This window comes from Gobio gobio (genome assembly GCF_949357685.1).
Source record: "Gobio gobio genome assembly, chromosome: 23".
NCBI classification, from domain to species: Eukaryota; Metazoa; Chordata; class Actinopteri; order Cypriniformes; family Gobionidae; genus Gobio; species Gobio gobio.
Genome location: NC_137119.1, coordinates 22,226,830 through 22,239,443, shown reverse-complemented (window position 1 = coordinate 22,239,443; position 12,614 = coordinate 22,226,830). Strand labels below are relative to the sequence as shown.

At 36.6% G+C, this 12,614-nt stretch overlaps 1 protein-coding gene across 1 annotated transcript; it reads right to left on the bottom strand.

The window, feature by feature from the left end:
- Nucleotides 1-437: 437 nt before the first annotated feature.
- Nucleotides 438-11,531, bottom strand: fbxo15 (F-box protein 15; the record flags this gene model as incomplete). Its single annotated transcript, XM_079805875.1, has 8 exons — nt 438-707; nt 803-927; nt 2,983-3,128; nt 3,522-3,601; nt 4,543-4,666; nt 4,753-4,953; nt 11,067-11,300; nt 11,428-11,531. 8 exons carry the CDS (start codon nt 11,529-11,531, stop codon nt 438-440), a joined length of 1,284 nt encoding a protein of 427 aa, XP_079662001.1.
- Nucleotides 11,532-12,614: the final 1,083 nt, after the last annotated feature.

The following is a 12,614-nucleotide window of genomic DNA, read 5'->3' as shown; positions in this document are numbered from 1 at the left end:
TCTGTCCCACTCATGCTGTAAGAAAGATTTTGCAGCTCTGGAACGGCCTCTCTGCTCACATCAGATCCTCCTCCTCCTTCACTGGCACTTTTAAATCCAGCTTAAAGGTCCGTTTTTATACTCTAGCTCTTGATTCCATGTGACTTTTTTCCTATTATTTAGATTTTATCTGACTTGACATGAAAATCCCTCTCTTTGTGACAGGCTGATTTTTATACCCTTAAAATGTAATGATACTTGGATTAAAATGTTTGGTGATATTAAAGTGTACAGAAACATTCAGGCAAAACAATTAACCTGAAAAGCTAAGCAGGAGTGACAGGAGTTTAATCTTGCCATAATTCCAAGTTACTGACTAATTTGCAGCTGTCTGGCTTGTTCTTAAGTCAAATATAATAAAACGGTTGTCATGCAAACAGAAATGGCACGTGAACGCTTCAATAATCCCTCCCAAAGTGCTCATTCACTTTGGCGACAGAAATGTAAATCACTAGATTAACCACAAAATACTGTTCCTTATACTCCATCTGCTTCAGCCTCATCTCCACCCGCCCCTCTGAGTCTTGGTAAAGGATGGAGAATCTCTCGCCATCACAATCGTATGATACCGTGCCTTGATTTTCTTTTGTCATGACAACAGGAGCACTGACACACCAAAAAGGCTGCTTGGCTTCATCCCATACAGTTAGATTGATCATGCAACAGTCCTGGAGACACCAATTAGACCATAAAAAATAAGTCCTAATATAAGTTTTGAAGTAAAGTACTGTGAATAAAAACATTTTTTGAGGTGATACTGTACCTTGATAGTTCCATGTAAAGCTTCAGTCCTCCAAAGCAAGCTGATACCTCCATCCAGATGAGTATGTAGGGATCTGTTATTCTCACTGACCAATTCCAGTGGAAGATAACCATCAGAAATCTGATCTGGAGAGTAAAATGGAGGTTTTATGCACTATGGAACATTTATGGTTGTCTATCAAAGATAAGATGCACAGTGACCACAAAAATAATGAAGACATTTAATTCTTAATTTATGGACACTAAATTGTATACTTGTATCAATGTCTCCGCATTAGATAACACATATTAAAACCAATTATTTTATTTTATTTTTTTATTTCAAATCATTTTTAACCAAAAAATTATTTTTAGTGGCTGTATGAAGTCAATCAGAAAGTATCCAAATGCCTTTTGTATTCATAACTATCATAACTATAACTATCATTCAGAAGTTTGGGGTTGTTAAAAAAAATCTCTCACAAAGGCTGCATTTATTTTATCAACAGTAATATTGTGGAAATTATTGCAATTTAAAATAATTGTTTTATATTTTAGAAATATATTTTAAAATATAATCCAATCAGGGATAACATTATGATCAACTTCCTAATATTGTGTTGGTCCCCCTTTTGCTGCCAAAACAGCCCTGACCCGTCGGCATGGACTCCACTAGACCCCTGAAGGTGTGCTGTGGTATGTGGCACCAATATGTTAGCAGCAGATCCTTTAAGTCCTGTAAGTTGCGAAGTGGGGCCTCCATGGATCGGACTTGTTTGTTCAGCACATCCCGAATTTGGAGGCCAAGTCAACACCTCAAACTCGTGCACCTCAAACCATTCCCAAACCATTTTTGCTTTGTGACAGGGCGCGTTATCCTGCTGAAAGAGGCCAGCTACCAAATACCGTTTCCATGAAAGAGTGTACATGGTCTGCAACAATGCTTAGAAAGGTGGTACGTGTCAAAGTAACATCCACATGGATGGGAGGACCCAAGGTTTCCCAGCAGAACATTTCCCAAAGCATCACACTGCCTCCGCTGGCTTGCCTTCTTCCCATAGTGCATCTGGTGCCATGTGTTCCTCAGGTAAGCGACACACATGCACCCGGTCATCCACGTGATGTAAAAGAAAATGTGATTCATCAGACCAGGCCGCCTTCTTCCATTGCTCCGTGGTCCAGTTCTGATGCTCACGTGCCCACTGTTGGCGCTTTCACAGTGGACAGGGGTCAGCATGGGCACCCTGACTGGTCTGCGGCTATGCAGCCCCACAAACAATGTACTGTGTATTCTGACACCTTTCTATCAGAACCAGCATTAAGTTCTTGAGCAATTTGAACTACAGTAGCTCGTCTGTTTGCACCAATGAGCCTTGGCCCAAGAGCTGCAGTTTTGGAGATGCTCTGACCCAGTCGCCTAGCCATCACAATTTGGCCCTTGCTCAAATCCTTACGCTTGCCCATTTTTTTTTAACTTTGAGGACAAAATGTTGTTCCCTAAAAAACTTGCTGCCTTATATATCCCACACACTAACAGGTGCCGTGATGAAGAGCTAATCAGTGTTGTTCACTTCACCTGTCATAATGTTATGCCTGATCGGTGTATTATCTTTAATGTAATTTATTCCTGTGATGCAAAGCTGAATGTCTCCAGACTTCAGTGTGACATGATCCATCAGAAATAATTCTTATATGTTGATTTGGTGCTCAAAAAAACATTTCTTATTATTATCAATGTTGAAAACAGTTGTCCTGCTCTTTTTCAGGATTATTTGATGCTTTTCAAGTATTTCAACTCTCTGAATACCTTTTAGGATGAATACATAACAATGTATGACTTATTAGGATGATATGTGCTATATACTGTAAGAAAATTATTGTGAAAATATATTTGTTTAACACATATATTTCCATATTTTATTAAATATTTCTAAATAATACTATTTGAGCAGTGTTAATACAATGTCAATACATGTTGAAACTACTGGAGGGTAAAAAACGTCTGAATTTTGCTTAAAGCAGGACAACATTGATATATTTTTGAGAATCTAGTGCCATCTACTGTCGAGCATCTACATCAACTCCCAAGGCACCTTGGTGTAAAATTGGCCAACTGCTCAATCATGTGCTTATATGGTTATCATTTATTTGTTATGATCAATTGGACTTTGGATTTTTATTATTATAGAGTGCACAATTTACCTCTCCTGCAAAACAGCTGGGAAAAGCGGTCAGACATGACGACTCTTGCTGTATTGTGTAGTTCAATGTAAGCATTGTATCCATGGAGACCATACTCCGGGTCCACATCATCAAACAAAGCAGTGACTCCTGCTGCTGTACATGGACTAGCGGTATGAAAGAGGGATAAGGAAGGAAAAGAAAGAGATTAACTATAGCGTGTGTCAATTTACTTTTTTGCACTGTCGGACTGTAGTGACAGTATGAAAGTAAAAGAGACAGTTTAAGAACTGATGAGTCAGGGCTGTACACAGTGCCCAAATTCACCAGAAGATGGAGTTATTACACCACCAAACTATACTGACGGTGATACATGACTGACATTTAGGTTCCGACTTACACAAACACATCTGTGATTAAAAAAAGAAAGAGACAAGAAAAATTTACAATTTAAGTATTTGGTTTGGCAATGCCATTAAAAGGGGACAATGCAAACAGTATTTTGTAAACACAGAAGAACCTGAATAAAAGGTTTTGCAAATGAGGAAATAAAGGAATACCTGATGGACGCATGAAGACTTCTTTCTACAAGTTTGTGATAGTGCAAGTTCACTATGACAAATGCAATTCCACATTGGTCCTGTATAAGAAGCACAGAGTTGTTGCATTATCAATTAAATATTATCATTACTATTATTACTACTACTACTGATAATAATAATAATTACATACATGTTTGGCATTGTAAGATTTTTAAATGTTTTTGAAAGAAGTCTATTATGCTCAAAATAAGCTGCATTTGTTTGATAAAAAAAACAATAAAAACAGTAATATTGTGAAATATTATTACAATTTAATGCAAATAGCCCACCAAGTGTCTAACGTGTATTTATAGGTTAGGGATAGATAAGGGAGGGCTTAATTTATTGTACCAATAAGGTGAAATTAATTTAATAATTTAAAAAAATATAATATTTAAAAATTTACACTCATGCATACTATTTAATGAATAACAACACTGAGGTGCAAAAAGTATCTGCCACTATTTATAAGTATAAATATCATCTAACCAGTGTAAATAGCAGATCACTACGAAACGCTGCTATTTTCACCTAGTGTAAATAAAATCTATTGCTATTTAAACTGTAAATAGCATCTATCGCTGTTTGTACTTAGTGTATATTTATTTCTGTAATGCAATGCTGAATATTCAGCATCATTACTCCAGTCTTCAGTGTCACATGATCCATCAAAAAACATTCTAATATGCTGAATTGATATTTAAGATTTTTTTTTATCAATGTAAAAAACAGCTGTGCTGCTTTATATTTGCGTTATAATTTTGATTATTAGAAAGTTCAAAAGAACAGCATTTATTAGAAATATAAATATTTTAAAGTATTGTAATCTATCCCTTTTAATTAATGCATTCTTGCAGATTAAAAGTATTATAAAGAGATCATATAACATTTCAAAACATCAAGTGCAACAGAGGCAAAAAAAATAAATAAATAAATAAAATTCATTGGCAGCCACTGAACAAAATGTATGTTTCTTCCACACTGTACAATTGGAAAATACCTGCCAGATTCCCAAAGTGACGCCCTGTCCAACATATAGCATCTTGACAATCTTGTCTGCAACACACAACTCGCTGTGATCTCCTTGAAGCTTTATGTTGGACATAACCGATTTCCAGACCGGCCTGAAAGACACAAGAAGGAAGCAACTACATCACTCACTTAGGTTGAAAAAAAAGGTGTATCTTTGTATTTCTGGCATTTACCACACCTGCAAGGAGCAGGGCAATCGAGGGGCACCCGTGAAACTCCACGAAGCTCAAGCGAGGTGAGCTGGTTGAAAGGAGGCCAACTGACAGCGCCCCAGAACACAAAAACAGCCGTACTGCTGAAAGAGGCATGAGACTGCTCAAAGGTGCTCCGCCGTCCTCTCCCATCAGTCACTGTGATCTCCCATGTAATGCACAGACTCCTGCCAGACACACATGACACAAACCCCATCTGACACCTCTGTTCTCAGAGTATTTAAGGGCAATGCCTCTTTTGAAGTAGTAGAAGTGGGGAAATATACAAGATTTGTACAAGAACTTGTATAAAATACATAAAACGTATCATAAAAGAGAGGTTTTCCTGTAAAAAAAAATATATTGAACATCCATTGAAGATACACTTATTTTCACAACAAAAAAAGTATCATGTTGAAATATGAAAATAAAAGAATTTTTTTTTTAGATTAGAGCTTCACGATTAAATGTTAAAAGTTCCCAAATGAATAATTCGCTATATCTATTAAACCTTTGACAAAATTCTGATCTGCATTGCCCTGTTAAAAAGTGACACTTGTGTACAGATGGTAAAAATCCTTTAAAATTCTTTTTTTTATCATCCCTATCAATCATGATCCACCTCTCATAACACGCCGTTTCATATTTCCCCCAAATCCTACGTAAGAGTAGGGAAACCCAACCAATGACTGTTGATGATCTACCCTTTTAGCATAGACACACCGCCATTTCTGTTTATTCGCTATATAAGCTAGCTAGAGTACAATGTCTGCGCCAACAACATTACAAATGTTCTGTTGTTGGTGGATGTACCAACAATCTGTGTATCATTCGTTCAGTCGATTTTTGATTTAATATTGAAAGTTCGACTTGATTTTTCATTTTTCGTTCAGAGGTAGAAAAATTAATAAACAGTTTGAATATTCGATTTCTACACGTGGGCGGGAATTATACGCCCCTTTCTGCTGATTGGTCAGCCGAAGATCAAACTATTCCGTCATCGGTTCTTCCTCAGTTCCGTGCAGCAGAATAAAAGTCATGCGCTTCTGCAGCTGTACGGATTCTTAACGCGTTTATTGCAACTACATTTCATATTTTTCTCATCAAACAACCAGACTAATAAATGGCTCGACACAACCCGTCCCGGGGCAGAGCCTAGACAGGGCTTTAGTCTGTGTCGATATTATTCACCTCTTTGCATCAGCTGGCAGTATATGACGGCTGTCATAGCCTTGGTTAAGTAAATATTATATATATATTTATATATATATATATGGGCTCGTCGCTTGTGCATCTTTCATTCGGTCCAAAGTTTCCATAGGCTATTTGCAATGTAGTGACATTTGGATGCTATTATACTATTTATCGTAAAGAAGGCTTCGTATTTCAGTCCAGTCCAGTCTCATACGGCTAAATCGGCATCTTCACATGCAGAGATATGAGTTTGGAATAACAGCAAGTACTGACTTGCACAGCCTTAATATTTTTCAACTGACAAATTAAATTAAACCAAACTTTTTATGTTATGTGATCTTGCGAGTCGCTATCACTTAATTTTTTCCTCATTCGAAACAGTAAAATATTGGTTTTATTTGTGTACTTTTAAAATTACTACAAAATGTCATGCCTTTGTAAAATAAAGAAAACAGGATGCTTTAGCGCGTCTCGGTCTCAACATCATCTGACGCACAACATGAACTAAAATAGGCTGCAGCGAATACTGGACGCGCACTTTAAAAAGTCAACATTTCGATTATTTGACGTTAAATGCATTATATAAGTCACTTTGGAATAAATCATGGCATGTTTCATGATAAAAAAATTTGACTTTACAGTACGGAAAATATGGTAGGATATAGCAAATTATTTTGTAGACCCCTTGCACTATCCTGGACTAAAACCGCTGGTCTACACAGAAGGAAGCCCTGTCTAGGCTCTGCCCCGGGACGGGTTGTGTCGAGCCATTCGTTAGTCTGGTTGTTTGATGAGAAAAATATGAAATGTAGTTGCAATAAACGCGTTAAGAATCCATACAGCTGCAGAAGCGCATGACTTTTATTCTGCTGAGCGGAACTGAGGAAGAACCGATGACGGAATAGTTTGATCTTCGGCTGACCAATCAGCAGAAAGGGGCGCATAATTCCCGCCCACGTGTAGAAATCAAATATTCACACTGTTTATTCATTTTTCTACCTCTGAACGAAAAACGAAAAATCAAGTCGAAATCTTATGAAAAACTAAAAAAATGAAACGAAAAAATGAAAAACGAGCTGTTTTCTTATTTTTCAACTTTCAATATTAAATCAAAAATAGACTGAACGAATGATAAACGGATTACCAACCAACCCGCTACGCACACCTTGGCTAGTAAATTTCTTTGTTTACTCGCCAAACCGATAAACTATCTCATATATATATATATATATATATATATATATATATATATATATATATATATATATATATATATATATATATATATATATATATATATATATATATATATATATATATATATATATATATATATATATATATATATATATATATGGACATGGATATGGTAACATTGTCATTTTAACTGAACTTAGGACTGGTGGTGGTGCTTAAAATGTTGTTGGTCATCCAGTGTTTCTGTAAAAAAAAAAGATAATAGTAATTATTATTAAAAGATAGTAATAGAGATAATAATACTACTACTAACTCTACTACTAATAACAATATACAATGCACTAAGGGTTGATGAGCTGCTGGGTTCATGAATATTAATCACGTTGTCAGCGTTCACTCGAACTGATTTGCTGAAATCAAAACAGGGACGGTAAAGGTCCTTTCACACTGGAAGCGATTTTGACGCACTAATAATTCGCCCGATGGTTTTATTTTTTGATCGTCGCAATGAGTGCTTCCACACCGAACTCGAATGTGCTGCGGCGAAAAAACAATGTTTATTTTTTTCATTTCGATGTCGATTTTTTTAAACACTCGCAGCGACACAAAAGGCTTAAACCAATCACATACAAGGAAACAAAGGTCACGAAATGTCCAGTTGATGTCATTAGCTATTCACTCAACATTAACCTTTGCCAGGTATTGCATTTATCATGAGATTACAGCTGTAGTTGTGTTTACAACTGTACAGATGTTTGCCCACTGTAGACTGCAGACAATGATATCATAACCTTTTGAGTTAAAACTCGTAGATTTTTTTCTAACCTAATTGTGTCCATGACTATGGAAAGTGAATGTGTTTCCGTGTTTACATTGTGACTCAACTGGACACATAGCTGGAAACACAGCTACTACGAATCGATTGGTTCCTGAAGTGTGTGTTTGTCTCGTCAGATGCAGTGCTACTGTCTCTGGAGGAGCTCCTCAAATTGTCCCACGGACATTTTGATAAAGTTGATAAAGTTTTAGCTCCTGTACAGGATTAGCATACTCCCCTTCAGACTCTCTGTTCTTTAAGACTAGGTGCACCCAAAACCTTCTTTTCGGTCTTTTAAATAAAATGAAAAGCTCGTCTTCACGGGATGATGAAGTGTCCACGTTTTCTCAACTGTCGCTGCAAATTTTTTGGAATGTTGGAGCTCTGAAACGCCACAGACGTTGTAAACTCGCGTTGCGGATGATGTGAATGGTTTTGACGTTTTTACTCTTCGCTTTTTCGTTACACGTCCAGTGTGAAAGGGCCTTAATAGAGGAGCGTTTGCGCATTAGTCCCGTCCACTTGTTCTTAAAAGCTTAATAATTCCAAATGAACTCCGTTATTTTGACAGGAAAATGCAACAAAGTATATTGTTTACATGTAGCGTGTCGATTCTGCATGGTATGTAAGTGGTATGTATCGCTCTCTTTTTCTGGGAAATGTGCCGAAGAATGTCGGTAAAATGTTACATATTTGCCTTAACCATTTTACACATGACAGCTTCACCAACAACGCCGGCTCTATGCCATATTCTCATGCATGCCTACGTGGTACTTCGTGAGTTCACGTCAGAGGCCCAGACGGAAGACAAGAACTTGTTGAATAATACTATTCTCATCGCTTCATAAAATTATTGTAGAACCACTGTAGTGAGATGGACTTTTTAACGTCTTTAGTACCTTTTATGGGTCTTGATAGAGGAAATGTCATTACTGTCAATGGAGGCCTTTCTGAGCCATCAGATTTCCACAAAAATATCTTAATTTGTGTTCCGAAGATGAACAAAGGTCCTACGGGTGTCGAACGACATGAGGGTAAGTAATTAATGACAGAATTTTAATTTCACTTTTAACGTAATGAAACAAGTGAAGCCTTTATGGGCAAGTCATCGAATCCTTCAATTCATTCAAATTATTTAAACAGACTGCAGCTATTACATTTTTCCTGAATTGCTAAAATACTAAACCCCATTCTCTGAACCAAATTCTCTAAGGCCTAGGCCCATTTGTCAAATAAATCACTCTTTCTGTAAAACCTTAAATCAAGTTCAGGCAGTTAGACACCATTTGCAAATTCCCAGACTTTCAGCAATATTCAGTATGATACTATACCTCCAGTGCATACAGTATACAATACGCTTACTACAGTAGCGATTACTATACTTTTTTACGTAATGGCAAAATTTGTTTAATGTAACGGCAAGCTATCTATTACTTTTTTCAGTAACAGCATGTTCTGGATTCTCCATTTTTTATGTAGTATCTGAATGAGCTGTAGTTTCTACATTTTGACTGGCTGCGTGTATGATCTGAAAGCATTATTTGACTTTAAGTACAGATAACATGGTTTTGAGGCAATTGTTTGATTTTGACAGAAGAGTCAGATGTTCTCTGAATGTAGTTTGGAGATTTGGTTTTGTGTTCAAAGTTTCGAGAAAGTGGGTGTTGGTGTCAAGAAATGTGTTTCAGCTATTCAGAAAAGCTAACTTTTTTTTTCTAATTACATATATTAGATTCTCAATTTATCCAGAATCATGCAGCTCTATTTGAGATAATACATTTTGAATGGTTTATTATTAATTACATTTGTTAAGCCAGTATACATCAGAAAATCTAATACAGTTTAGTGAATACAAATTTTGCCAATGGTTACAATTTAAAATTTAAATATATAAAGGTAAAAAAAAAAAAAAAATTAAGTAAATTTTAATAATTTTAAGGATGAAAATAAAATGTAAAAAGGTAAAAAACCAAAGTATCATAAAACAGAAGGCTGCGCTTAAAAAATTATGATAATAATAATATTAATTCATCTGTATCTAGTTCTCCTGTAAAAAATTATCCATATTGTCCTTTAAACAATAAACATTTACTTGAGAATCAAAACTGATGTTGAAATATGAAAACTAAAACATAGCTCAGTTAATTGGGAAACAAAACAAAAAAAAATGATAATTTATTTATTATTAAATTACTGTCGTTAACCTATTTAAGTTGATTAAGAGCGGGGAAATATTTCTTTGGCAAGATACAAGCAATGAATGAGATTAATTCTCAAAAGAAACAGGGCATTAGGTTGGGGAAATACTTAAAATGATGCATCATGTGTGGGCACTGGCACCATATGATATCAATTAATGCTCTAAAACAAGATACAAGCAGAGTCCCAGAGAGATTAATAGCTGTTGTTTGTGTCTGAAAGTCAGTGGAGATGATTATTACAGAAGTAAATCTCATCCTCCAGTGTCTTTGTAACTGAGGAACCTATTGGGATTTGTCTGGGCAAGAGGTAGGGGCCAAGCAATTTATTTTTACAATTCACCCAGCCTTCTGAGAGGACCACAATTATTTTCATTCCCCCTGCATGCCACACGCTCTTTGAGTCGAAAAATTGAGTGGCCCGGCAGCTCTAATCAGAGGTTAAGACAACAGCACGCCGCGGCCTGCAGATCATCAAGCGTGTTTCCGTATCCCATCGCCCAGGAGCACAGAGCAAATCTAAGACGCTGACTCTCACACTCACCTTTAATAAGCTCAGACACTGCAGGAGGGAAAAACACACCTTGACATATATTTGATGGGGAATATGCCATCTTCAACAGATCAGGTCACAACAAAGACGTTATTTTGACTACAACGTCTTGCTGCATATTACTAAATGTAGTGATATACAGAAAGGCAGTTGAAAGAAAGAAATCAAAACAACTAGAAATGGAGAAACTAGAAACTACAACTAAGCATAGTTTATGTGTATATTTAATGTACATTTTAAGAGACACTGATTTCAAGATCATCCATTTATAACAGATTTTATAAGTCAACAACACAATTGTGAATACCCTCATGAACTAAACAAAAAGTGACAATCTCTGACCTTAGGATTTCCTCTGTATGACGCGGCAGTCCTGAATAAGGGTCGATGCGTTGAAGTTTTTTTCTCCACTTGTTCACATTCAGGCTGGCAATTTCTTTAAAGAATGTGTTTCTCCAGTATCCCTTTGGCCTCTCCTGTACACCTACCCGGCCAAGATCACGTATCATATGATCTTCTTGGTTGGCTTTCTTCCTTTTGGTACGTTCACGGATATAAACCTGATACCACATAGAACTGCAGGGACATCGAAATGAGAAGAAAATTATTTTGAGCTTTCTGTTTTGAAAGAGACAACAAAAAGTAAAAAATAAATGAATTAAATAAATATATAAATGGTAGGAAGAAAAACTAAATCACTCACTTGCTGTTTGACAGTTCATGGAAGAGTTTGCTGACAAAACTAATGCAGAAAAGAGACCCAGCATCCAAGTGTGAGAGAATCCTGAGAATGATCTCTGGTGGCATCCTATTTTAAGTAAGATAACAAATGATAGACAGACAGACAGACAGACAGATAGATAGATAGATAGATAGATAGATAGATAGATAGATAGATAGATAGATGGATAGATGGATAGATAGATAGATAGATAGATAGATAGATGGATGGATGGATGGATGGATGGATGGATGGATGGATGGATGGATGGATAGATAGATAGATAGATAGATAGATAGATAGATAGATAGATAGATAGATAGATAGATAAAATGAGAGACAGACTTTAAACAAACAACAACTAACTTACTTCACTTTAATTTCTAGTGAGCCGAGCAAGAGAGTCACGGTGAAGCTATAAATGTACCATACATTTACCAAAAAGTTACCATACTCGCAAAACTTGCCTTTCTAAGGAGTTTTTACAAGTCTTTATTGTACGTTTGGTTGTCATTCTGTGGAATGAAGGGTGTTGTACAGCCGTTTTCGTTTGTCTGTTGAGAAAATGAAACCCAAACACAGTGAAACGATCTAGCAGAGGCATTGAAATATGGAATGGTGCGAAATAACCAAGAAAAGTAACAACCTGGACAAGGGTTTTGACTTAATAGTTGAGTGTTTCTCAGCATCTTGCTTCTGAGTCTTCACGGATTGCGAAGACATAATTTGTATCTCTTCTGAAACGTGTTTAAGTGCCTCTCGGTTTGTTATCCGTTCAGTCTCGCTTTTCCGGCATCTCGCTGTCAAGGTAACCAGCGCAGCGCGTGGTCACGCAGGTGCCAACCGCTTTAATCGCTCGACACCCTGGGCACATCCTTATCTCACAGAGTCTGGTTTATTTTAATGGGTAGGCTACATTAAACAGTTCAGCGTAGTTAAAACATGTCAACCCAGAGAAAAACAAAAAGTTTCTGCATTGTTGTTGCTTGCTACTAACAGGTGACGTGAAAATCTGGATAATACTGCCTCCAACAGGCCAGGAGCGGAAATGTAGTTTTGAAACAGCCTAATGGTTCATTCATCTTGGTACGTCGCTCAGTTAGCTGGATTTGACTGTTGACGATTTGCCATGATCTTGTATTGGTTGGTTCTTCGAAGCTCATCCTGGG